This window comes from Glossina fuscipes, unplaced genomic scaffold (genome assembly GCF_014805625.2).
Source record: "Glossina fuscipes isolate IAEA_lab_2018 unplaced genomic scaffold, Yale_Gfus_2 61, whole genome shotgun sequence".
Taxonomy (NCBI): Eukaryota; Metazoa; Arthropoda; class Insecta; order Diptera; family Glossinidae; genus Glossina; species Glossina fuscipes.
Window position 1 is genome coordinate 3,856,555 of NW_023998433.1, and position 23,531 is coordinate 3,880,085.

A 23,531-nucleotide genomic window follows, 5' to 3' on the forward strand; every position below is an offset into this window, starting at 1 on the left:
GGTTTCCTGGCATCTTAACGGAGACATTCGAATGCACATAGCAAATATTTTAAATTTCTTCGATATGACATCATTATACGCAAAAAAAGGATTTGCATTAAGTACGCATCGATCATTGTAAAGGACGCAATTTTCTCTAGAATGATGAACTTACTCTTAACTTAGATTATCTTAAATACTGTTTGCAACGTACTTACGTAGAGCGGCTGATATGCTAATAAAGTGTATGGAAAATGGGCATAAAAATAATCCCATTTAATTCATTTTCAACGCGGTTCATCCTTGGGCCAAAACATTTGTGTACCAAATTTTTTTAAAATATCCCGAATGTTTATTATTCAATTTTCAATTGATTTCGTGTCACATTCTGGATTCGATGTCACATTTTTATACCCATTGCCGAAATATGATCATTTTGTGACAACGTTTACGCAGTTGGAAACTTCAGAGACCTTGATCAGCATCAAATTCTGAATCGATTTACACATGTCCGTTCGTGTAATGTCTGCTATAAACATTCTTTCGGCCGCGAAAATAAACCTGAAAGGCGCTTCACATTTGGCAAACACATTGAAAGTTCTTGCACGCAGGTCGGTATTTAAAATAGGATAAATCGAGTAAAGGACGCGACCACAGTGCAACATAATCTCCATAAGAGCAACTCTGTTTTTAAAAATAAAAATAATTTTGTTTTATGCTCGTTACTTATAAACTACAGAAGGCACAAAGATAAATATTTGCATTTACATTCTGTCGGAAAAGTGGCAGTCTCTCGTAAAAAATTTTCAAGAAAAACAATGACGAAGAGTATTTAAGTATGGCAGTTCAGTTTTTAATGGCATGATCGCAAACTAATTGGCAACATTGATGGCAAATTTATTAAAGCGGCATATCTATAACGCATTGGAATACTTTATAAGCGCACTTTTCTTGAAATAGACCTTTTCAAAACGTCTCCTACAATTTTCACTATGTTCGTTCGAATTTCTTATTATATCTGTAAAATAATATTTTGAAGAGAAATATACAACGGTTTTTCGATAAATTAATTTAAGCATTTTTGCCAACGCCACTACGATGACACTACGCAAACTCCAGCGCCTCCCTTGCATTGGAATCACCTAATGCTTTAGAAATACACATGAGCATAATGCCTATGCCTACACCTACAAAAAGAAGTGTCAGAGCGCACTTAGAATTTAGCGAACATCGACAAATTGAAATCGTGGAACCTTAGGGGCCGCTTAAAAATACTGAAGAACTTAATGTATGAACTGTTTTTCAAGACATCGGACCCCTACATCGCAAGTTCGATATTGTCCCATTTGATTCAGAGTGTTAAGGTGAAAACACAACAATGGCAACTACTGTTCAAAACAAGAAAATGGCGAAACCGGGGCCATTATGTGCGGCCAAGGTTTCGGCAGGCGATATCACCAGGACACGCATCCTCCATATTTGAAGCAGAAGTGACTTTAAACACTGAATGAACTGGACAAGCACAACGACGAGTAGACACATCTTAAAAAGATTTTTTTTGCTGCTTTTTAGGGAAAACTAAATCCAAACGATAGAGAGAGAGATAAAGAAAAAATTTTCAAAATATGTAAACTCAAGCGCACACAAAATCGTGTCCTGTTATTGGAAAATCGGCGAAAATTATGATAGCGAAAACGCAAAATAAGTTGGACTGAATGAAAAATTTTGACTGAAGTAATGCTTTTATGAATTATTATAACTTTGCTCACCCCGGTTGAACAGCCTTATCTTGATAGCTTGATTTAACAAAGTGACACAATTTTAATATATAGAATCGCAATTTTTTTCAGGAAATGAAATGATATTAAAAACAAGAAATGTGCCCTACTTCTGCCATTTACTAAACAAAGAAAACAAGAAGGATACCTCTGGTAGAGTAATTTATCATAAAAAAATTTGCTGAAAATAATAGTTACTTTGTTTCGGAATACGAAACCATTTACGGATGATCTATCAATTTGTCATTTAATTTTGTTTACTTAATCTTTGACAAACAAGTACGCCAATTGCTAATAACATTAAATTTTCTTTAAGAAAGAATATTGTAATAAATATTTTATATATTGGATTGTATAAAAAGTTTTTTAGTTATAGATACCATTAACTAACGTTTTCTAACGTTGAATATGTATGTATAAAAAACACGAAACAATTATAGACAATTATATAATTTTGTGCAAGGCTTTGTTAACGTTATTTAACACAATTATTCTGTTTTAACACACAATTAAGGCATTCAAGTTACTTAAAGAAGGAAGAGGAGCGAGATATTGGGAAATAGCGGAATTTCCATAGAAGGAAATAAAATGTGGAAAAAAACGAACTGAATTAAACGAAAGCAGCGTTAGTATGATAATAAATAGAAGAAAAGAAAAGGAATATATTTTAAATACAAATTTTGAAAGAAATTATCTTAAATGAATAAAATAATTAAATATAAATTGCTTTATATCTGAACGCTGCAAACGTAAATTTCAAATGCGTTATCCCTTCGTTTTTTTCAATTCGCATCTGTATTATTTTCCTTTTGTCGAAATTTCGTTGAATATTTGTAGAAATCCGACATTTCAAATGGTTTAGTAACCTCTTTATAGGGCTGAAATGTGGCTGGCTGCACTATGGTGACATTTTTTGGCGATTCGATACGTATGTCAGGCGACAGCGTATTGCCAGTGACCGAAGAAGAGACATTAGCTGTAGTATTATTAAGCTGACCATTATTGTTATTAGTATTTACATATAGAACCGAGGTGGGTAGAGTAGACTTTGTTTGTTTTAAATATTTGTAAGCCGTTGGTAAATTATTAGTCAAAACGGTATTTGAGGATAGGCCTGAAACATCCATATGATTTAGATACGACGTAGACTGACTTAGTTTGCAATATCGCAAATCATCTTCATTTACTAACTTGGAATTGGTGGCATTTGTTAGGCTGACAGTGTTCGAATTTAATGGATTTCGTTGATTTGCCGTCGCTGACATGGAATAGTGACGCGGCGTAGTATTTAAAGAATGTGATGACAATTTTGATCTGCAAGTGACACTGTAATCGTCATTGTTATTATGATTACAATGATGAGGCTGTTGGCTATGTGAATTTCTTATAACAGGACCATCCAATGATGATTCCAACCATTGCTTAGATTTTTGCGATTTTTTTTGCGTGTCTGTGCTATAAGAATTAATCGATGTTACGTCATCTAACTGTTTATGGCATTTATTAAATTGAGTCGACGTTGAAAGTGTTGACGTTGGTGGATTCAGAGCTGTATTATAATATTGATTATTGTTCAGCATGTCATTGGAATGAGACTTATTGGTTTCAGTAGCGGCAACAGGCGGTAAATTTGACTGAGACCGCCAACGTACACTATTAGACGTTGAAGCGTTGTTCTTGGCTGAAATAGCATTAGCGGTAGTATAGTCAATTTCTTCCATGGACACATAGGAAGGAGTTAAAGAAATAACATCTAGCGAAGGGGTAACACGATTCATAACTTGACAATTGGAAGTTAAACGTGCTTTATCCCGTATTTGGACGGATTGAGGTGAATGATGATGCCCTGTTGCTGGTGATACGTATTCCTTGATGTTTTGACTGGATTTTATGAAACCACCTCCATCTTGATGGTTGGCATGGGTAGTGGGCGACAAATAGTACTTGTCGCATTGCACTATTATCGGTTGATGTTGTGGTTGACGATGCAAAGTTGCCACATTGGTCGAATTGATCGAATACAATGAAATATTGTCGAGGCCATGACACATTACTGATGGTGGGCTAACATATTGCTGAGCCTGAGGTTTTTGAACAAGCAGTTGCTGCGGTTGCGACTGCTGCGGTAAATAGCGTCCATATTGTGTCAAATTATTGTGCTGAACTGATAATTGCAATTGTGGTTGTAAAGTGGTATAATAAAATTTCTGTGTGGCATACTGCAAGTGAGGAACTAAAACTTGATGGTGTTCCAAGAAATGCTGCTGTTGCTTTATTATATGCTGGTGCTTTTGTTGGGTATATTGTTGTTGTTGTTGCGTTAATAATATTTGTTGCTGTTCTAAATGGTGCTGTTGCTGCTGCCTGAAAGCTTGTAAATTACCAACTGTTTGTACCGTAGTGCCAGCTACTGTAGAAGAACGTTTTTTTATAGCAGTTTTGCTAGGATATTGTTGCGTAGCTTGCGTCAAACTATTACCTATTTTCGTACCAGCTGAATGTGTTGATTGCATATCTATGCTGGGAAAATTATCATATTCAGAGGAACGGTTTGATATTTCCGACTGGCGGTGAAAGGCGTTGTTGTAATTTGTGTTGTTATTTAATTGATTTTCCTTTTTCGTTGATGGCTTACGACGCAAAATAGTCACCTCTTCATTTTGGCCTCCAGTAGCCGTATCGTGTTGCGTAGTTGTTTGTTCCTGTTCTTGTTTATATTGTGTAGCCAAACTTTGTATGAGATCATTTAAATTCATATACTCGAACGTGCCATTCAAGATTTGAGTTTCTTGCTTCTGAATCTGCTGCAACAGCCAACTTTTCTCATCTAACAATTTTTCCAACTCTTGTTTACGTTGCTCCAAAGTTTGTTTTTTGAATTTCGAATCATTTTCGGCTAATTTACCGCCCTCAAGGTTATTATTGCTGTTTTGCTGCTGATGCTGTTGCTGCTGTGTGCTGCGCGTATGTGTACTACCGCCATTGTCCTCGTCATCATTAATTAGACTACTGGCCATAGTTTCCGTCAAATGGTATGCGGGTCGATTGTCTACAAATGAATCCGTCTGGCTTTTCGATTTTAAGTGCATTGGGTTTCTCTAGCAGTCTTCTTCCCGTTTTATTTTATAAATGAAACATCGTGTCACGCACACATTACCACACAGAAGCATAGAAAGAATTTATCTTTGTGCGAGGGTGGATTTTCTTGTGTGGCACCCTAAAATAAAACACATGCATGGATGAATTGTTTTAAGTCAATTAGAGCAATAATCATATATATAAGTTGCATTAAGTTTAGTTAAGTAAACACACCAATACAGGCCTAACTTAAGAAACCATAACCAACGTTTGTGTTACGAGTACGAATAGGGACGGGAGAAAGAGGTTAAAAAAAAGAATAACAAAACTTACAATTAAACCAAAAAGAAGTCATTGTCCTTTAAAAAGTATACACACAGCAGCATACAACGCTACAGCGCGAAAATATTTCTTCAAAAGACTCACTTGAGACTCCATCTCTCTCTCTCTCTCTTTTACTAAAATATTTATTTCTTCACACTTCCATTCAATTCCGATTTTACCACTGTGTTAATGCCATAAACAATACTATAAACAATGATCTTAAAAAAATGCTTTTCAACACTACCACCAATCGATTAAATCAAAACCTTATACTTATAATTAACGGTACACAAGACAATATTAAATAATTGCCTACTCAATTTTATTACAATAAATGTAGAATATAAACTTTAAAACTTACTTGAATCTTATTTATCACTTTTACTGGAGAATTTTAAATGTAAAACACACAATCTCATTTTTGACGCCTGCATGTATATCGTATGTATGTTAATATGAAAGTGCAAATTCTATATTACCGATTCCACTTTAGAAATATTACCGTTCCGAGATTATATTTAACCTGAAATATAATGGCATCTACTTATTGCATGTTGCTTTTCTATAATAATAAATTTCATATGTCGCTATCGGGTACAGCTGTTGGTTTTTGATTTGTTTTTGCTGCCCTTTTAATTACACACTCGCTTATGCTCACTCAAGAACATTCACTTAATTATCCAGAACAACATTTTAAATTTTTCTTTATAATATGTAATAATAGAAAAAAATTTCCCAATTTCTATAACTGGAATTTCATAAAAAAAGAATTATAAAATTAGCACAAATCAGCACAAAACTGAGAAAACTTTTATTTATGTAATGAAGTTAGCTGTAGCTTTAAATATCTTTTTTTTCGTTTTTCAACTGATAGTGCCTAATATCGTAATTTCTACGAAGTTGCCAGTTTATCGCTTTTCAAAATTTACAACAAAACTACATTTTAAAAATTTTAATAATATTTAATATAGTCCCACCCACATAATGTGCTGAACATTTGTGCGTTGCTAAAATAAACTCATATAGCTAGCATTTGTTTATGTAAATGGTAATGAAGAAATGCGAAGTTTTCTTTAACAAGTAATAATTTGAAGCAAAAGACGAAAGAATCGAAAAAACTGATTTTGATTAGCAATTTTCAAAATCGCTGCGGTTCTAGGTTTATAGGGTTTATTTAAGCGACAAAAGAAGATGTACAGCGAGAATTTGATTTTACTGCTATGACTGTGGGGGCAAATTAGCATAGAATTTAACGTTGGCTCTGAAAATAGCAGAGAAGCTACTGCTTGGTTTAATTTGATAATAAAAAAAAAATTATGACGGTCTACTTTTAGGCTAACTTGTAAAATTAAATAAGTTTAGTTCGCGTATTTTCCAAAACACTTGCATGTATTGTGCCGCTTTGAGAATAAGCGTATATTCGTTCTGAAGTATTCAACAGGTCTTTATAAAAAAGCCTCATCGATTATATTCATATTCATTCGTACTCAATAATTTCCGTATACAAATTCTATATAATTGAGAAAATACAAATTCCATACAAAAGAGTTTTTGATTCGAACAATCACTTGAGTACACACGGGAACGCACATAACTAATTAAATACTAAAAAAAACATTTAAATTTTTATATATTTATTTATATATTATTATTATTATATTTATTTATATAATCAGTCGATGAGATTTCAGTTTTCGAATATCTGTAACGGGATCTTTCTGCAGCTGACGCTTCTTTTCTTCTATAATAAAATCCATCATTTCAGTTTGATGATCCCTCATTCGCTTCATGGCATCATTATAAATAAACATTAGTTACTAAATATCCCAAAAAGTTTTCCTTTATTTTGCCGACGGCTTTTGCTAATTTTTCTTAGATAATTTGGTCCGTTAGATAATTTGGTCCGTCAGATAATTTCACAGAGTTGAATCTTAAGTTCGGCATTTAAGATTGGCGTTAACATTTAAGTTGTTAGTTGGGCACAACCATTTATAAGCGACTCTGTGCTTTATTAGCTTGTTGCAAGAGCCTTTTTGGTTCATTGGAAATTTTGTCTCTTTTCAAACTTTCAAACGCCTGGCGCACGATGTGGTGATTCATCTACGTCTAGTTTCGGTGTCATGCTACTCTTTTGATTGTCAAAGCAAAAGAGTATAAATATTTAAAGAAATCTACAAATTTTTATACATCATATATAGTAATCTAGTGTACGTACATCTATATATATATATATATATATATTTGTTCGTTAAAATGTATTGTACATATACGCAAAGTTATGAAATATTTACAACGTTTAACGATATTACAAATAAATATTAAATTTTAAGATTCCAATCTGCTCTACGACTTATCATCTATTATTTTTAAATTTCTCTCATTATAATTTCAGTTTTTAAATTTCAATTGAAAGAAAAAAAAAGGAAAAATAAAAGAAAAACAGTTTCAGATTGAATCTTAGATACCTACAAGTCGATACAAGATCACAGCAGTTTTTTAAAATTGACGAAATAGTGCAAATATATTTTTTTTTCACGCAAATACATTTTTTTTTAAGTCGAGCAGAATTTATGTATGAATGGAGACAAAAAAAAAACAGTGAGAAAGTTTTATTCGTAATAGAGGCTTGCGTGCATCCAAGCGTTCATAAATTGGTAACGTTATGCATTTACGATGACACGACTGTTAACGCTTACATACACCTTTCCCATTTATTTACCAATTCCATTAAACAAAAATTTTGACTATCACCATACCATGACTTTTTTTTTTTTCTTCTCTTCTGGATTCAACAGATTGACCGTTTCTATTGAATTGGCTCTCAAAACCGTTTTTCCGTTACAAGAAGCGCTAGTTCCTAAAAAAAAATCCTTTGACGTATTTCTCGAACGAAATAAACAAAACTGACAGTTAACATTAATACGTGTAAAGCTTAAGAGCAACTATTAGCACTAACAGAAACACTAAACATCTAGAGGAGATGATAGAAAGGCAAAAGCGACCAAGTCAAGGAAAAAGAATCGGAAACAATCAGGAAACCATTAAAAAGAACAATTTCTTTTATATATATTTTTATATATATTCATAAAGCTATTTTAAATATATAATAAAGCTATTTATATTTAAATATAAATTATATAAATTAATATACAGCAACAGGAAAGGCCAGTTTGATTTTCCCAATGACAAATTAAAGCGGTTGAAAAAGTGTTTGTTGCTAGAAGCTGCAACTAGACGGATGCTTTTGGTTATATTTTTGGTTATACGTTGCGTTTTGGGTTATTGCATGGTGTACTTGTTGTACTTCTTTCTGCAGCATTTTTAAGAAACTCCCCTAATTCGCGTATTGTAGTCTCGGTTTGTAATAAATTTTTATTGCGTGTCTCACAGAGTTCATTGGGTGACCTAAAATTCTTTTTTGGGTTTAATGACAACAAGCGATTGTTATCATTAAGAGCCAACAATATATCATCGGTCTGTTGACAAAAAATTGCTTTGAATCATCTTGAGGAAGAACACTTTGACTTAATACAATATTAGCATAATCGCTTCCCATCTCTCCACTCCCTTCATCGTTTTCAACTTTTATATTCGACTTTTTCTCATCTACTGACAATTTGCCGCTCCATCTGGGGTAATCTCCTTCTTCTTTCCTGCTTGTTAAAGATGGCTTAAAAGTTTTTTTTTCAGATAGCATGCTTTGCTTTTTAGAAATAACTTCATTTTTTATGCAAACCAAATTATCGTCAATATCACCATCACTTTCACTTCGGTGAAATTCGTTTAGGAGGCCTCCCACACGTTTTCTCCCTTTTTCAGATATAAGCACGTTCTTGCCATTAGCCATTTGTAAACCTGTGGGTTTGTCGGCTTGTGCACTGTTCTTTGCCATTTTTCCACATTCATAGTCCTTTTCTTGTAAACGCCTTGTTGCCGGCGCTTCAAAAGCGTTGTGGAAATTCTAACAATTTATATAAAGTTTAAAACGCGTCCCCCTTATAGTCTTATAGAATATCTAGATTATGATTACAATATATATATATATATATATATATATATATACGATTATCTATTAAAAAAGTGACGTTTTCTCTGAGGAACATATGTTACAAAACAGACACATGTTTATAATCTTTACGAAAATATGTACGTACAGCGAGAACTCAACCATGTGAATTTTCTGTATGGAAAAACTTTTTTAATGCTTCATCACAAATTTATGTTCTTCTTCTAAAATTAATAACAGCAACAACAAAATTATCAACAGGCTATCAAGTCGAATTCTGAGAACAGTCATTGGAATGCAATAAATATGTATGCGTGTTCATATATGAATGATAGAACAATATAAAAGAGAAAAGGGAGATATTGTTGCAACCAGAATGCTTAACCTTGTGATTTTCTCAAAAGTTTTTGTTTTCGTTTTGTTTGTAAAATGATGTAACATTTCATAAAATGCATCGAATCGATTTAAATTAGGAAATTAATCAGAGAAATTTTCCAACATCAAACGACCTCTCTTATACTCAATAGTACATCATCTCTTAATTATAACATTTTTAACTTTTAGGTTTGTTATATAAGTTTAATGAAATTTTTCGCCCATTGTCTTAATTTTTTTTTTTTTTTTTTTTTTCGTTTAATATTAGAGTAATTTTTTATTAGTTTATTATTATAATTAATATTACAATTACATAAGTTTGTTTTAGACGAATTTGAATCAATTCTACACATTATGTACTTTGCATGAAAATAAAATCGCATTTAAAGATTATTTTCTCTTATTCTGGGTAAATAATTTTTCTTAGCTAACTTGTTTCTTCAAAAAATTGCTTAAAAATTGTAAAATTGATTTGAATTATATTGAAAATTAAAAACTCAATAAAATTCGTGGTACATAGAAGGTATGAGAGGAAGTAGAAAATAAGGAAAGATAAATATCTAGAATTGCAATAGCTTGCATTGTAATTGAAATGAAATTCTTTTCTAGCTCTACAGCCCCTTATGACAATTTATTAAAAACCCATTTTTTTTCCAATTCACAATCCATGCATACACACACTATTATAAGCATGCAAATAAGTAGTGTGATTTTTTCATTAAATTATTTAAAAAATTTCACTGCTTTATATTTTCCCTAATTTTAGCGAAATTCCTGTAGATTTATTTTATCCACTGCAAAATATCAGTTTCATATCCTTCTTTTTTTAAAGAAAAACTTAATCTCGTAAATTTTTCTACACTGCTGTCAATTTTTCTTTATTGCAACCTGGCAGAGAGGGAAAAACCTTTATACGTATCTATATATAAATGTATATATATTATTATTAATTTAGCATTTTTATTATGTAATTCGTAATTATTTAAGAATAATTTAATTACATAGACTCGCAAGTTAATACGCTACTTAAAAAGAGAGTGTAGTCGTATTGTTTCTGCAAACATTACTTGCTTTTCAATACATGTTGCAGTGCTGTTCTTTATTTGTGAAATGAACAACAAATATAAATGCAACATGTTAAGACGGCAATGACAATGTTATACACAATATGTAATATTAGTAATAGTAATTTGTTTTTATTGGTTTTCCACTTTTTTCTTCGAGTTAGCTTTCGATATATCATTACGATTATCATTAAACAATAATGTTGACGTTGACTATCGTCAAAAAAAGGCAACAGTGTTAACAGTTTATTTCATTAATTTAACCAACCGTTACCCTACACTGTAAGTCACCCGTTTTGTTTTGTTTTTCTTTGTTTACACACACATGATAACTGATTACTTTTTAATCACCTTAGGCTTAATAGAGGCAACAGCAGCATTTTGTTTTATTTGTTCTTCATCATCAGGTTAAGAAGTTAAAGAAGAATCCGTTATTTTTATAATTTTTAAATAAAAATGAGTTTTGCAATTCATGTAATAAAAATTTTTGAAAAATGGTTATGATGACAAAATTAAACAGCAAAACCGTTCTTTAATTAGGGCAAGCTGTTATGAAAAAGAAATCATCGTTTTCGCATTTCCAATAAAAAAAAGTTATGCTTCTTAGAAAGTGTGTGTATGTGTGACTTTTGAAGCGTTTTTGTTTTTACCAGCCACTGTTTGTTTAGGTCAAATTTGTTGCTGTTGTTAGTGCTGTTATTGTAGTTGTTTTACTTTTACTTAAGGATGATGTTAATTTCATTTTAGTATTTCTTGTTGTTGCGGCTATTATTGTAAATGCTTTGCTCAACTAAAAACAGGTGCCTTCTGGTGGTTGCGCCAATTTAAGATTCTCTTTGCAAGTCATAATCCGACGTATTTCTTGTAATAATGACTTAATTGTATATTCACGATTCCATCGTGTCAGCATGGGTACTAATCTAGGATCAACCTGTTGAAAAATGAAAGAGGAGAATCATTCTCTTTAAATGGTTAACACGAAAAGCAGATGCCTACCACACCATTCTGATTAATGCAATTAATATTAACTTTTGTTAAGAATTTTATCGTAGGTGGTTCATCAGGATATCGCTCGCCACATTCAATCTTTAAGGAATACATTCTATTCTCATAAGGAGTCTGTAAGACGATAAAACAAAACATTGCATTAAAATATATACGTTTGTATTCTAAATTGCCACCATTTGTTAAGATTCGCAACAAACAGTTCTACTTACTCTAGGAGGACCTATGATCATGCCGATCCAGTATGTGAGGGTCATATCATCATCATTTTCAAGACCCCAAGATATGGTACCATCACCCACACCTTTCTGGCCTTGATCTAATTCTTCCAGTAGCCTGAAATTTCTTGGAACCACTACGTATTAAAAAAATAAAGATATTTAAAGACATAAAATAATCAAACCATCGTTATAACGAAACCAATCAAATAAAAAACATGGAAACAACATATGACATCAAAAGATCGATCATAAAAAATCTGTAAACTATTCAAAAAACAAGAAAAGTTGATAGCGTTTAAAAAAAATAATATGACCACCATTATGAGGCAATAGTCTGCTGTTTGAACCCCAAATAGATAGAGAGATAGATAGATAGATACATTCATACATACATACATACATACGTATTTGTAAGTTGCTAATCTAATTACCTATTAAATATTATACTGTAAACAAACGATGCGAGCCTTAATTAATTATTTCTACAACAATGAGACGAAGGGCAAAACTGGTCTTTCACGCAGAGTAATAATTGAAGATATATAATCATAGCTCTTCGTGTTCCTCCGGCGCATAAGCATTTATTCGTATGAAATCAAACTGTCCACTAAAACAAAGACTGTCAAATCGAATGGGCGGTGGGTGCTGTAGTAATTATAGCAAATTAAAAAATGAAGAGTAGGATTTTACTGCAATTTAATAACTTCAGTACCCCACCTTTTTTTTGAAATTTAGCAAAAACAACTTCTTGGTTACTGCTTTTTTTCATTTTTTTTTATTATTTCCTTGATTTTCCTACTTTGCTGTAGTCAGTGACTATACTTTTTCACTTTCACGTTTTTTGCCAAGAGCAAAAAAAAAGAGCACACACACACCACAGTTTTTTCAAAGCGTTTTTCTAAGCAAAAACACAGCAAATTCGAATTATAGTCTTTAGGATGACACAACTTATAAGATAAATTTCTTAACTTTGTAAAGTTAATTGAAAAAACTTTGGAGAAATCCTAAAATTTTTCTTTAAATTAAAATTTCTTACCAACACCGGTGGATTGATTCGCCATTTTTCACTCTTCACAGCAATCTATTACACACTCTCAAGAAACTTCAAATCAATCTCTTCTTTCTCCTTCACTCTTGCGCATATATGAAATGCAACTGTAGTGCATTCACTTTATCTCTTTGTTACTAAGTTTAGGGCGTATTTACGCTTTTTTTTTTGCTATATATAAATTACTAAGGGAATTTGGATTGTAAACTAAATTAAATGATAAAATATTTCGAGAAATTCTGTAATTTGTTTGTTTATGGTTGCCAGGTGCCAGAAAAATCCGTGAATAAATGTGGTCTGCTCGTGCAGCTTTTTGTTCTCATACAAATCAAGATAAATGTTAGAGGATGTATTCATAAATAATATTTAATCTTTTTAAATAGAATTATAAACATTTATTTGTATTTCGAACAACCTCGAAAGCTACAAACGGAGTAAACTTTACGTTATTTTCCATCCACTTTCTGAAAACTTTTGACAACCGTTATTGATATATGATATTTCAAATCATTTCTAAGCAATAGTTGCCTTGGAAATCGGTTTTTAGCATTAGCCACAGTTTTCTGTATACTAGATGCACATAAAAAATTCTGTGTCTAGTATTGATTTCATTTTTAGACTGTCAAGATATATATTTCAAAAATTTTTTGAATAAGAAACTAATTCATTTTGTGGTGAAAACATCGTCTATATTAACATATATATTTTTGTTCTAAATTGTATTGAGTTACATTGAAAATGGCATTTCAATCGTTATTGGTTTTAGAGAAGCCTCTACAACATTTGGCTTTGTCTGATTGGAACAACCGTTTGAACACATTGCGCAATGTTGCTGACGCTCGTCGAGGTGACGCCTTTCGCATACGTCACAGTTCCCGTAATCTAAGAAATGAAACGCGTATCGAAGGTGACTGGACGAATTATGAAACTAACGAGGCTTTAGCCGATCGGCAAGTCTAAAAGTTGTGATGTTTTTTAAAAACCTGACTTAAGTAAATATAATCTTTCAGTATTTCTGAATTAAACCGTTGGCGTGATGCTATAGCGAACACGTTTGAACGTATTGAACGTGAAATGAAATTGTTAAGCGAAGAAAAATGCTCAACTGAGCGTGAACTTGAAGCCATGCAAAACCCTTTATCGGTTATAGGAGAATGCCTAACCATGAGAGATTGCCGCTTGGGTGCTGAAATGACCTACGATGACGCTGATACTGAAATAAAGAATGAACTTTCTGTTTTGGAAAACAACCAACGCTTGCTGGCCGATCAATGCCAGAAGGCTTGGGAAAAATTGTGTCGTTTAGAGGAGGTTAAGTTCAAATTAGGTTTGGAGATAGGCAATAAGGAAGAAGCAGAAGATTTGGACATGGCTCAATTGGCTTTAGACAAATTTGCGGCCAATATAACATATAAGCCGGACTCTACCAGAATCCCTAAAAAGTCTGTTCAAATTTTGAAATTTGGAATCAAATACAAAGAGCGTATACAATTTTCTGCTTTTCAGCTCTTGCTCATATCAATCATGGCTAGAACATACGAAGAATATGAAGCAATTAGCTGAAAATGAATTGGCTGATACGTACGCCATACGTGAGGCTTTGTTCGTGTGCCGCGAGAAGGCTCGGAATATGCTGACATCGCAGCAAGAGAGAGCAGAGCATAGTATACGCAAGCGTATATTTGAAACCCAAAGAGCTCGTAATGAGTTGGAATGGCAACAGCTGAAGGTTAAGTATTAAAAATCTTCCAACAAAAACTTCATAAGTATATTTGGCTTTTTTTTATTTTATTTAAAAAGATGAAAGAAGAGATGGAGAAGGCTGTGTGTGAAATTAAAACTTTAGAGCAGGCTTTGCGGGACAAAACTGACGGCTTAAAATTGGCTGAGACTCGCTTGGAAAATCGTGCCCAACGTTCTGGCATGGAACTATGCTTAGATGAAGCCCATGATCAGCTTTGTCTAGAAGTACATAAACTCCGCGACATCAGGCGTCGTTTAATAGATAAAATTGATGAAGCTAAAACCAACTATAATCTGTTGGAAGAACATGCTCAGAAGATTGATGTTGACCTCGAAAATAAGCAGCATTCTCTCATGACCGACATAAGGGCTTTAGATTTGCGCCAACGCCTTAAAGGGGGGGAATTTGGTGCTGCCAAACCAGCTGCACAAACTGATCGCAACATTGAATTGACCAAAATGGAAAAGGAAATACCAAAAAATTGAAATTTCTGATGACTTAATTTTTTATTTGTTTCCATAATAAACTTGATATGTTATGCTTGTTTGCTTACGTACGTTTTATTTGTGTTTAATATCAAAATTGAAATCCAGTTCAGCTGATTTAGACTTAAAGGCCACCGACCATTCTAATATACTACCTTTAATGGCTTCATTATTATGTATAAAATGTACGCCTTGACGTGTGAACATGTCCCATTTGATGAATTCTCCCGGAATAATCGATGCTAGTGGACCCGAACTGACTACAGATTTGCTATTGCCACTTTTATCCAAAAACCAGTCCACCCACAAGCAGACGCCGTTACAAAGACCAGATCTGAAAAAGATTTATAATTAAAATAAAAGTAGGTTGAAAGAAACTAGAAAATTGAAACTTACTCTTTCACAATTATCTCTCCTTGGTGATGTTTGTCTATGTCGAAACGTCTAAACTCAACTTTTAAAATTTCGACAGGATCTGCTAACGCCCGGCAAGGATACTCCCAAAGCGGATGAGCCTCTACTTTAACTTGCGATATGGACATCGATACCTAAAAGCGCACAATTTTCAACGTATTGCTCTTGATTTCCATTAGATCTCACTTTCTTACCTCTACCATTTTATCGAACAGACTTAGATCAAAACCCTCACATTCTCTTACTGGCGCTTTTATTTTGTGAAGGTCTAAAAATTCTACCGGTACCGCATAAATGCTGGCAGCGAAAGGTGATATTTGCACTAATCGGTTTAATTTCTCCAAAATTTTTGTTAACAAATAGCCGAAGTAGAAATTATCCCAAGGAAGTATAGAGGTAAGAAAGTAAGGCTCCGCAATTATATGTGTTAAAGAACTTAGATCTTCCGACTTTATATCTTTCAAACTTTCTACTAAATGTACATTATTAAGTTTGTTACATTGCACTAAGGAATCCATAAAATGTCGCGAAAACTTATAAGGCTCGTGACACCATACTTTAGAGGCGCCAAGGGAACAGCAAGCCAACCCTAAAATACAACCATGGCCTAAAACCAAAACATTTGAATCCTTGTGTATATTATTTTCCAAGAAACGCAAGTAACGTTTGTTGCGTGGAGCTTGATTAATTTGTCCTATTCTGGACCTTGAATATGTTGTGTGGAAACGACAGATGCAGGCATGACGTTTGTTTTGCTTTTCAAAATTATTAGATACCTTAGGTAAAACATTAAACCACCAGGAAAATTCATCATGATTGCAATTTAAAATGAACTCGTCATCCGATTCAGTTAGCTTTAATGGTCTCGGTATATAATAAATAGCCTGCATCCAATGATCACGCCAAGGCACAACATTTGTTAAAGGTAACTTAGGTGATGCCTTTGCTTTAAGTTCTTTGAAATTAGGATGAGCCCAAAATGGGGCGCAACTGAGCACAATTTCCTCCTTAAAATCCATTTTGATATCCCACCAAAAAAACACCAAGTCAGTTGAACCAGGTATAAATGCTTTCACTAGTATATTACGAAAACGCTGTACATCTGTAGGTTCTTTACAGTTAAAATCAAATTGAAATATTTCTATAGGTTGAGTTAAAGGTTTGATCTGCTCTAAAGGCAGCTGAGACATTTGAATGTCATGCACACTTGGTTCACCACTACAATTCAGCACTTCTGAGGAAGGTTTTAATAAAATATCGCCATCTAAATTTACTAAAAGCTTTAGGGAATTCCATTGTGTAGCCAAACTCGATTGAACAACTTGAGCATAACACGTAGCTTTACATGGTATACACAACGCGTCCTCAGTTAATAGGTTAGCATGAGCATGGTTATATATAGCTAAAGCTCCTTCTCCAATAAGTTCCGTATCTAAGACTTCGGTGACTAACAAATTTGCTTTACGTTCCATATCTTCGCCAATACGTATATCAGTGGACCTTTTCTTAATCAATTTGATGCGATCTCCGAAATTGTTTGCTTTTAGTATTTTTTCAGCACAATTAGCCATAGGTATGAAGGCTTCACAAGCCGTTACCGTATCTGCTCCAGCGTGCCATGCCATCATTGCAAGTATACCTGTACCAGTACCTATATCTAAAACGTGCACTTCTTGACCTTCTGCACGCATGCTAGCAACCATTTTTTTTATAACTACAAAATATTTTTGGTTACGTTCTTTGTCATGCAGCATATCACCAAAACCAGCATTTGCCACTTCCTGATGATAATCGTATGTGTCTTCGTTAACCATCCATTCAACTTGCGTTTTTAAAGGATTTAGTCTCTGCGTAAAAACTGACATGTGATGAGTTTCAAGATTCATAGCCGAATCTATCTTCAAACACTTTGTAATTTTCAATGGCTCAATAAAACCAGTGTTGTATATTTTGTCGTGAATCTTCCAATTTGTCTAATAATTCAATTATTTATGGGATTTTTTTTTTATTATACCTTCAATTTCTCTAGTGTAATTTAGAATTTCTTTAGCTGAAACTAATCGAACTTCTTGTGATTTTGGGAAGAAGAGTCTGAAGGGTCTAAATTAGTATCAGAATTTAACGTAGTATATAGAAGAGGAAGGTTTGCAATAATCTTTTTAGCAGAATATATAAGAATTTTATTTATATTATTTTATTCTTAGAAAGTGATATGTTTCCTTTTTTTTGTCTTCACGGTATATAGAATCAAGTAATGGTGATTTTCATTCATATATTTCTTTTTTAATAAAATTTTTTATGGAAAAATTTACCTAAATTGTATATCAATGTATATTTATTTATTTATTTATTACGAAATAGTGTCAAGTATAAAGTATATGTATACACGTACAATTATACATATATTTTCTAAATGTGAACAAGTATTCATTGCAAACTCAATATCGAATAAAATCAGCTGAGCCGTATCAGACTGCAGCGACAGCTATGTTATATCTTAAAACAGCTGATACGCGGAGCTGCACTATGTAGTATTTGCATTTTTGTAGTTGTTGTATTGCCGTAAATAAAAAAACGGCAGCAATTGTTAATTTTTATAAAAAGGTACCTTTTTTAATTAAAGTAACTTTTCACAGAACTACATACTCAAGCCCGAAATCATAAATTTCTGTGAGAATGGGTTTAAATAATACCGGAGATGAACTTTATGCAATAGAGGAGGTCAAAAAATTACGCACTACTGACCCCAGTTCGGCGAAATCGTGGATAATTACAGCCAAAAGCCTATTTCCCAATAACTTTAACATACAAGTAAGTATTATGCAGGAGAGTATTTATTTTACGAAATTCTTTTAGATCTTAACAATTCCTTATAGTTTGAGGCTTACAAACTGGAAAAAGAAGCCAACAATTACGAAGAGGCGGCAAAATGCTTCAGTTACATGTAAGAGCATTACGAATTATCATGTGTTTAATAAATTATAGGAATTTGTGTTTTTGCACAGAATATTAACTTTTCAGAATCAAAATGTCGAATTGTGGGAGGAGGTTAATGAGTTGACCAGTGCGTTGCGTGCGCCAGAAAATGAAATAACATCCACGCAGGAGTTCTATGTTAAAATGTTTCAACATGTCTCTTATGATGTGCAGCATAAAATTTTAATGCTCACAGTTAATAATACCGAAAACAGTTTAAACCAATGCAAATTATTGCTTTTAGTGCTTAAAAGATTTCCTCAAGCCTTAGTTACCCATTCAGTAAGTAGTTAAATGCAAATTTTTAAAACGCTTGCAGAGCTTTATCTTCAATTTATAGCCTCGTTTATTGGAAATGATAGCCGATGGTATGAAGCAGAATCCTCAAAAATATCAAGACTTATTGGTGGAAGAAGCCTTACCTTTATTTTATCATAAAAGTCTAGATTTACCTGCCGGTCTTGTGTGTCGAATATTCACGACATCTCTAGAATATTACATACGTCAAATTATCGATGAAATCAAATGTGACACGAATGAGATCTGGAAAAAGATTTTCCAAGTGTTATTATTGTGCGGTCAAATTCAACGCTGGGAAGTATTTTTGCCCTTTAATAAAAACTGGGGTCAAGATGTCTATTGGGATAAACTGATAGAAATTGTATCAAGTAGTGCAGCGGGTAGCACACAAGTTCTCTTTTACGCCACAACTTTGTTTATATATTCTTTGCATTGTTATATTAAAAACTGCGATACCCGACCTGACGAAATACAATTGAACCACGTATTAGTTGAAGGTTTCACAAATTGGCCACTAGAACGTAATGATATACAAAGTAATGAACCACCACAGATATCGTTAACCACTGCCGTCAGCAAAGACTTATCAAAAGCTTTTGTACATGCTGCCCAATGTTGGCAACTTTTAAACACCGAACAATTTCAAAGAGATTTCAGTAAGTTACTCTTGACTCTACCTTTGTCACCGTGGATATCAAGATTTCTATATGATTTGGCCATTTATTTTGGTCACAAGGAGGAAGCCAAAACTTTAATGACAGAAATGGCAATAAAAAGTTCTCTCGTTCATAATCTTTTAAAACTTAGCTTAAATTTATTGAATGGGTCGTTAACGGTGAGTTATAATTTCTTGTTTTTTAAGTTATATAGATAATTTCTTTTTAAATATCAATAGTTCGATGGTTTCAAATGTATACTAAAAATTTTAACCGATCTTCCTGCAACCCAAGGACAATTGTTGGAGCATTTAACCCTTAAAGTACCAAGACATATGATATTCATACCCTTAGCACAGAAAGCTCTGGTCCAATATTGCACCAAAGCCATAGTCACTTGTCTGAGCGTAAGTTAAAACACATATGAACACACATTCGCCTTTCCTATTAATTAAAAATGTTTATTGTTTACAGCGAAAACTTTATGAACCGAACTGTCCTGACGAAATCTTGGGAGATCTTCTAATTTTACTACAAGTAGATTATCCCCGTGATACAGAGATGGCTGAGCAGATCTTTTCGCTTATAGCGACGCGACGTTCATTTGTATTTCGCAATTTTTCTATGTACATCATCACAATTGACTTTATTGAAGAGTTTATGTATATGTGGAATAATTACAACGATACTATTAATTTTGATTTTAATGCATCACATAATACTGCTACGGGTTCGATAGCCACACGTCGCACACGCGGTTTTGACAAGGGAGTAAGAGAAGATTTTCGTTCAATTATAAAACAACAAATTTCACGAGCCAATGAAAACCTGACCACATTGATAGCTAATTTTATTACGCAAGAACAAATTAAATTAATACACATTATGTTTGGCGCGGAAGCGGCTCAATTTCAATAAGAAAGAAACTCATGCATGCACAATTATATTATTATCAGAAATGTTTTTTACTTAGAATCAAAATGATTAATTAAAATTAGAAAACAACTAACAATTCCACTAAGAAAAGAATATTTGTATTTATAAAGTCGGTGCATCCTTATGTAAATGTTTTACATACGATATGAATACATCGTACAGAGCGGTGCAAACATTAACATAAGTTACCCGATATTTTATATCTAAATAACGAAAATTTACATATTGAGCTCCGGGCCAAAGTAACCAATCAATCAGATATATATATAAGAATTTTTCTTTGAGTTCGGCATTGGTTTCAGCAACAGTTTTTCTTTCTAACAAGCAAGCTGAATAAAAGAAAATAAGTAAACAAGCTGGTGACATAAATATTTGGTCGATCAGTATCTTGCGTATAGTGTTTCGCAAGTTTGGTATTGGCATGATTTTTTCCATCCAATTATAAACGTAGTGATGTAAGGGTCCCATTAGGGCACCAGCAACGAACATGCGACCCATGCGTTCTAGATCATAGCGTTTAGAATTTGGTACTCCTTTACGAAATTCAATCTCTTGAGCCATAACATCACCCACAACCATTAGAAGACCGGAACCAGCGATATTGGTAAATAACAAATATTTACCAAATACATTGTTCCAAAATATCCGTAAATAGCAAGCCGAACCGCTACTACCATTAATGTTTCTATTATTTTTTTGATTAGGTTCACGCTTTACTATAGTGGTTTTCAGTAATTGGTGGCGGTATAATAGAGATAGTTTGACGCCTTTATTTTTTAATAGTGGTATCGCTACACTACTTCCAAAACGTTGAAGAGTTCGTGTAAACATGTTTCTAAATTATTACGTTTATTCTCATAGCTACAAGTTTGCCCTTATAATTATCACCTGCAGTTCTTTGAGTATCACTGTCATTTTTAAAAATGACAATTGTGCAATTGCTCTCTTGCAGCGACTCGAATACAGTCAAGTCACACATTACTTTCTTGCTTTTCACATGAATTTTCATTTACGCTGTTCGAATTCCTGCTTTAAAAGATACAGTCCATCTAACACAATTTCAAAGTTATTGTCTTATTTACTTGGCTATAAAGCTGTCTACTATAAATTTAAATCTCTGCCACTAAATTTCAAAATTTAGCGACCATCGCGCGCTTTTTTGTATATTGTCATACATATCTTACGACTTTTGCAGGTTTTGATTGCATGTAGGGTTTTTACCAGTTATACCAAATGCTCTAAATGAGCATTTTTGATATCAACAAGTAAAAGAGATTTTTATATCCGATATTAGAAAATATGATAAATGTAGAACTGTGAACTTTACACCGTTTTTTTCGACGTTTTTTTTAGTTTATTTTCACCGGAAGTATAGTTTTTTATTTGTTTCTAAAAGCAGCAATGCCCCTAGCTTTACTGTAATAAATTTACCTTATGTGTTATTAAGGATGTGTCGACTGTGTAAAAATGAATTAAAATATATATAAAAAGCAAACTATCAACAAGACGACATATCAATGTTACTATTCCAAATGAAATAAGTCAAAAATATATACTATAAGACTAGAGGTTTTGTATAGTTTCAATTTTTCGTAATAATTTTCACAAAATACTGCCATCTGGAGTGTAAAAACTTTGTATATGGATCTCTTTTCTTTTTTTTTTTTTCTTTTTCGTTGTAAAAACTTTGTATATGAATCTCTTTTTTTTTTTTTTTTTGGTATGTTGAACAGAGATGGACTAAGCCAATAGATTTGTGGCTTATATGTCCAAATAATAAATTGTTGTAATTTTTAGTCACGATTATGTATAAAACGTAACAAAAAAAAAAAAAAGAGCGGCCGTAATAACTGGAGTGAGCATGTTAAATGTAATTGTGTGTGTGTGTGTGTAATTGTGCTTGTTGAGTTCTTGAAAGTTAAACAGTGTTGCAAACTTTGGCTGAAAACGAAAAGCAATGCTATGGTAATAGAAGATTATTAAACGCAAAAACGAAAGAAAAAAAAGGAAAGAGGAAAAAAAAAATTCTAAAAGGATAAATTAGCTTTTCTAATAAAGCAAGTTAGTTCCCCGAGATGACGTACATTTTTTGCTGCAAAGAGATCGAGGAGACAGCCATATAACTTGAAGACTTCCACAAAAAGTTGGGCTGGCATTTAAAGTGTTACCAAGGAATCGAAGAGCTTTCATCTGATTAGTTTGATAAAATATAAATTAAGATCGACGCATGAATCGAAAAAAAGATTAGCTTTTATCAAGAGATTATTCACACACTGAAAAAGACCAATCGGCAGATACAACTAAGAAATCATCGGCATATTGAAACAATGTGAGTTTTGTCATCTCGAAGATCATGCAAAATACGTCTGTATAGATTGAAGAGTATGGGGCTCAAACAACTGCCTTGTGGAACACCACCATACCAAACCATGCTTGGATAAAAAATTTACTATCCACAGACGTATTTGAGGAGGTATTGAAAAGTTTAAGAGAATTCTATTAAGCTTAAACAAGTTGACACAATCATAGGCTTTGCCTTTCTCCGGTGAAAACATAGCCATTGTACCAGTTTTTTTTAAACTAGCTACGAGAAAAGACAGCTCATTAACACACATATTCGTAGATTTGCGATTTTGATAGGCATAAGAACGAGCTGGAATAATGTTCCCAGTTTTCAAGAAAGCCATTACTCTCTCCTTAACCATGAGGTCGATAATTTTTAAAAATACAGATACTAAAGAAATTGGTCTGAAATTGCTTAAATCATTTAGGTCTTTACGTGCGTTAAGAATGGGAACTATTTTGATGCGTCGCAAATCTTACGGTATAAAGTTAATAGACCAGCAATTATTCATCGCATGAAAGAGGATACTTAAGCTTCCTCCAGACAGTGCTCTGACCATGTCATAGTTAACTCCTTCACAACCTGTAACAGTAGTCCTCTTTCTGGTATGTAAAACATATATTAGCTCATGCAATGAAAAGGGTGTGTTCTTGACACTACTAAAAGGAATTGAAGGTATTGCAATCAGATTGACACTTGGAATATAGCTCTTGAGCATATCCAAGTATCTTTAATTATCATGGTCATTCCACACAGTACAACCGTTTAATTCTCGACTGAAATATCGATTCTGCTGAC

General features: G+C 33.1%; 6 protein-coding genes across 11 annotated transcripts in view; 2 read left to right on the forward strand and 4 right to left on the reverse strand.

The window, feature by feature from the left end:
* The window catches only part of LOC119637928 (integrator complex subunit 10), a 42,105-nt gene extending 21,718 nt beyond the window's left edge, over positions 1–20,387 (forward strand). The window contains exons 1-7 of one of the 2 annotated variants that reach the window (XM_038034383.1): positions 18,064–18,083; positions 18,158–18,332; positions 18,398–18,465; positions 18,527–18,779; positions 18,838–19,632; positions 19,693–19,860; positions 19,928–20,387. In XM_038034383.1, coding sequence (XP_037890311.1) covers positions 18,198–18,332; positions 18,398–18,465; positions 18,527–18,779; positions 18,838–19,632; positions 19,693–19,860; positions 19,928–20,371 — 1,863 coding nt within the window. In that variant the 5' untranslated portion in view covers positions 18,064–18,083; positions 18,158–18,197 and the 3' untranslated portion in view covers positions 20,372–20,387. Of the gene's footprint in view, positions 1–18,063; positions 18,084–18,157; positions 18,333–18,397; positions 18,466–18,526; positions 18,780–18,837; positions 19,633–19,692; positions 19,861–19,927 lie in introns of those variants that run through there. The other variant, XM_038034382.1, reaches the window with a different exon arrangement.
* LOC119637926 (putative uncharacterized protein DDB_G0282133) lies at positions 2,129–5,977 on the reverse strand. Of its 3 annotated transcripts, none has more exons than XM_038034379.1 (3): positions 5,818–5,977; positions 5,521–5,682; positions 2,129–4,974 (listed from the first exon to the last, which is right to left on the reverse strand). In XM_038034379.1, exon 3 carries the CDS (start codon positions 4,844–4,846, stop codon positions 2,540–2,542), a length of 2,307 nt encoding a protein of 768 aa, XP_037890307.1. In that variant the 5' UTR covers positions 4,847–4,974; positions 5,521–5,682; positions 5,818–5,977; the 3' UTR covers positions 2,129–2,539. The 3 variants fall into 3 exon arrangements, with proteins under 3 accessions (XP_037890307.1, XP_037890306.1, XP_037890305.1); XM_038034378.1 differs by having other exon boundaries at positions 5,804–5,977; XM_038034377.1 differs by having other exon boundaries at positions 5,521–5,977.
* On the reverse strand, positions 9,971–13,056 carry LOC119637930 (ubiquitin-conjugating enzyme E2 variant 1). 2 transcript variants are annotated; one of them, XM_038034386.1, is made up of 4 exons: positions 12,262–12,496; positions 11,822–11,964; positions 11,601–11,723; positions 9,971–11,535 (listed from the first exon to the last, which is right to left on the reverse strand). In XM_038034386.1, exons 2-4 carry the CDS (start codon positions 11,864–11,866, stop codon positions 11,395–11,397), a joined length of 309 nt encoding a protein of 102 aa, XP_037890314.1. In that variant the 5' UTR covers positions 11,867–11,964; positions 12,262–12,496; the 3' UTR covers positions 9,971–11,394. The 2 variants fall into 2 exon arrangements, with proteins under 2 accessions (XP_037890314.1, XP_037890313.1); XM_038034385.1 differs by lacking the exon at positions 12,262–12,496 and adding an exon at positions 12,867–13,056 and having other exon boundaries at positions 9,973–11,535.
* Positions 13,344–15,174, forward strand: LOC119637929 (tektin-B1). Its single transcript, XM_038034384.1, has 4 exons — positions 13,344–13,828; positions 13,889–14,320; positions 14,385–14,607; positions 14,679–15,174. Exons 1-4 carry the CDS (start codon positions 13,617–13,619, stop codon positions 15,105–15,107), a joined length of 1,296 nt encoding a protein of 431 aa, XP_037890312.1. The 5' UTR covers positions 13,344–13,616; the 3' UTR covers positions 15,108–15,174.
* Positions 14,967–17,821, reverse strand: LOC119637927 (protein arginine N-methyltransferase 7). Of its 2 annotated transcripts, XM_038034381.1 has the most exons (4): positions 15,716–17,821; positions 15,504–15,655; positions 15,180–15,441; positions 14,967–15,054 (listed from the first exon to the last, which is right to left on the reverse strand). In XM_038034381.1, exons 1-3 carry the CDS (start codon positions 17,405–17,407, stop codon positions 15,183–15,185), a joined length of 2,103 nt encoding a protein of 700 aa, XP_037890309.1. In that variant the 5' UTR covers positions 17,408–17,821; the 3' UTR covers positions 14,967–15,054; positions 15,180–15,182. The 2 variants fall into 2 exon arrangements, with proteins under 2 accessions (XP_037890309.1, XP_037890308.1); XM_038034380.1 differs by lacking the exon at positions 14,967–15,054 and having other exon boundaries at positions 15,123–15,441.
* A 104-nt stretch (positions 20,388–20,491) lies between the features above and the next one.
* Positions 20,492–21,820, reverse strand: LOC119637908 (mpv17-like protein 2). The gene has a single exon (XM_038034350.1). It carries the CDS (start codon positions 21,218–21,220, stop codon positions 20,492–20,494), a length of 729 nt encoding a protein of 242 aa, XP_037890278.1. The 5' UTR covers positions 21,221–21,820.
* Positions 21,821–23,531: the final 1,711 nt, after the last annotated feature.

Bases quoted from the DNA above. Each gene is read 5' to 3' on its own strand.
- LOC119637930 (XM_038034385.1), bottom strand. From the start codon at position 12,891: ATGGCGAATCAATCCACCGGTGTTG. The intron at 11,724-11,821 runs GTAAGTAGAACT...ATCGTCTTACAG, and splicing joins TGATCATAGGTCCTCCTAGA to ACTCCTTATGAGAATAGAAT. The intron at 11,536-11,600 runs GTAGGCATCTGC...ATTTTTCAACAG, and splicing joins GCATTAATCAGAATGGTGTG to GTTGATCCTAGATTAGTACC.
- LOC119637927 (XM_038034381.1), bottom strand. From the start codon at position 17,407: ATGAATCTTGAAACTCATCACATGTCAGTTTTTACGCAGAGACTAAAT. The intron at 15,656-15,715 runs GTAAGAAAGTGA...GTGCGCTTTTAG, and splicing joins TGTTCGATAAAATGGTAGAG to GTATCGATGTCCATATCGCA. The intron at 15,442-15,503 runs GTAAGTTTCAAT...AATCTTTTTCAG, and splicing joins GGAGAGATAATTGTGAAAGA to ATCTGGTCTTTGTAACGGCG.
- LOC119637908 (XM_038034350.1), bottom strand. From the start codon at position 21,220: ATGTTTACACGAACTCTTCAACGTTTTGGAAGTAGTGTAGCGATACCA.
- LOC119637926 (XM_038034379.1), bottom strand. From the start codon at position 4,846: ATGCACTTAAAATCGAAAAGCCAGACGGATTCATTTGTAGACAATCGA.
- LOC119637929 (XM_038034384.1), top strand. From the start codon at position 13,617: ATGGCATTTCAATCGTTATTGGTTTTAGAGAAGCCTCTACAACATTTG. The intron at 13,829-13,888 runs GCAAGTCTAAAA...ATAATCTTTCAG, and splicing joins AACGAGGCTTTAGCCGATCG to TATTTCTGAATTAAACCGTT. The intron at 14,321-14,384 runs GTCTGTTCAAAT...TCTGCTTTTCAG, and splicing joins TCTACCAGAATCCCTAAAAA to CTCTTGCTCATATCAATCAT.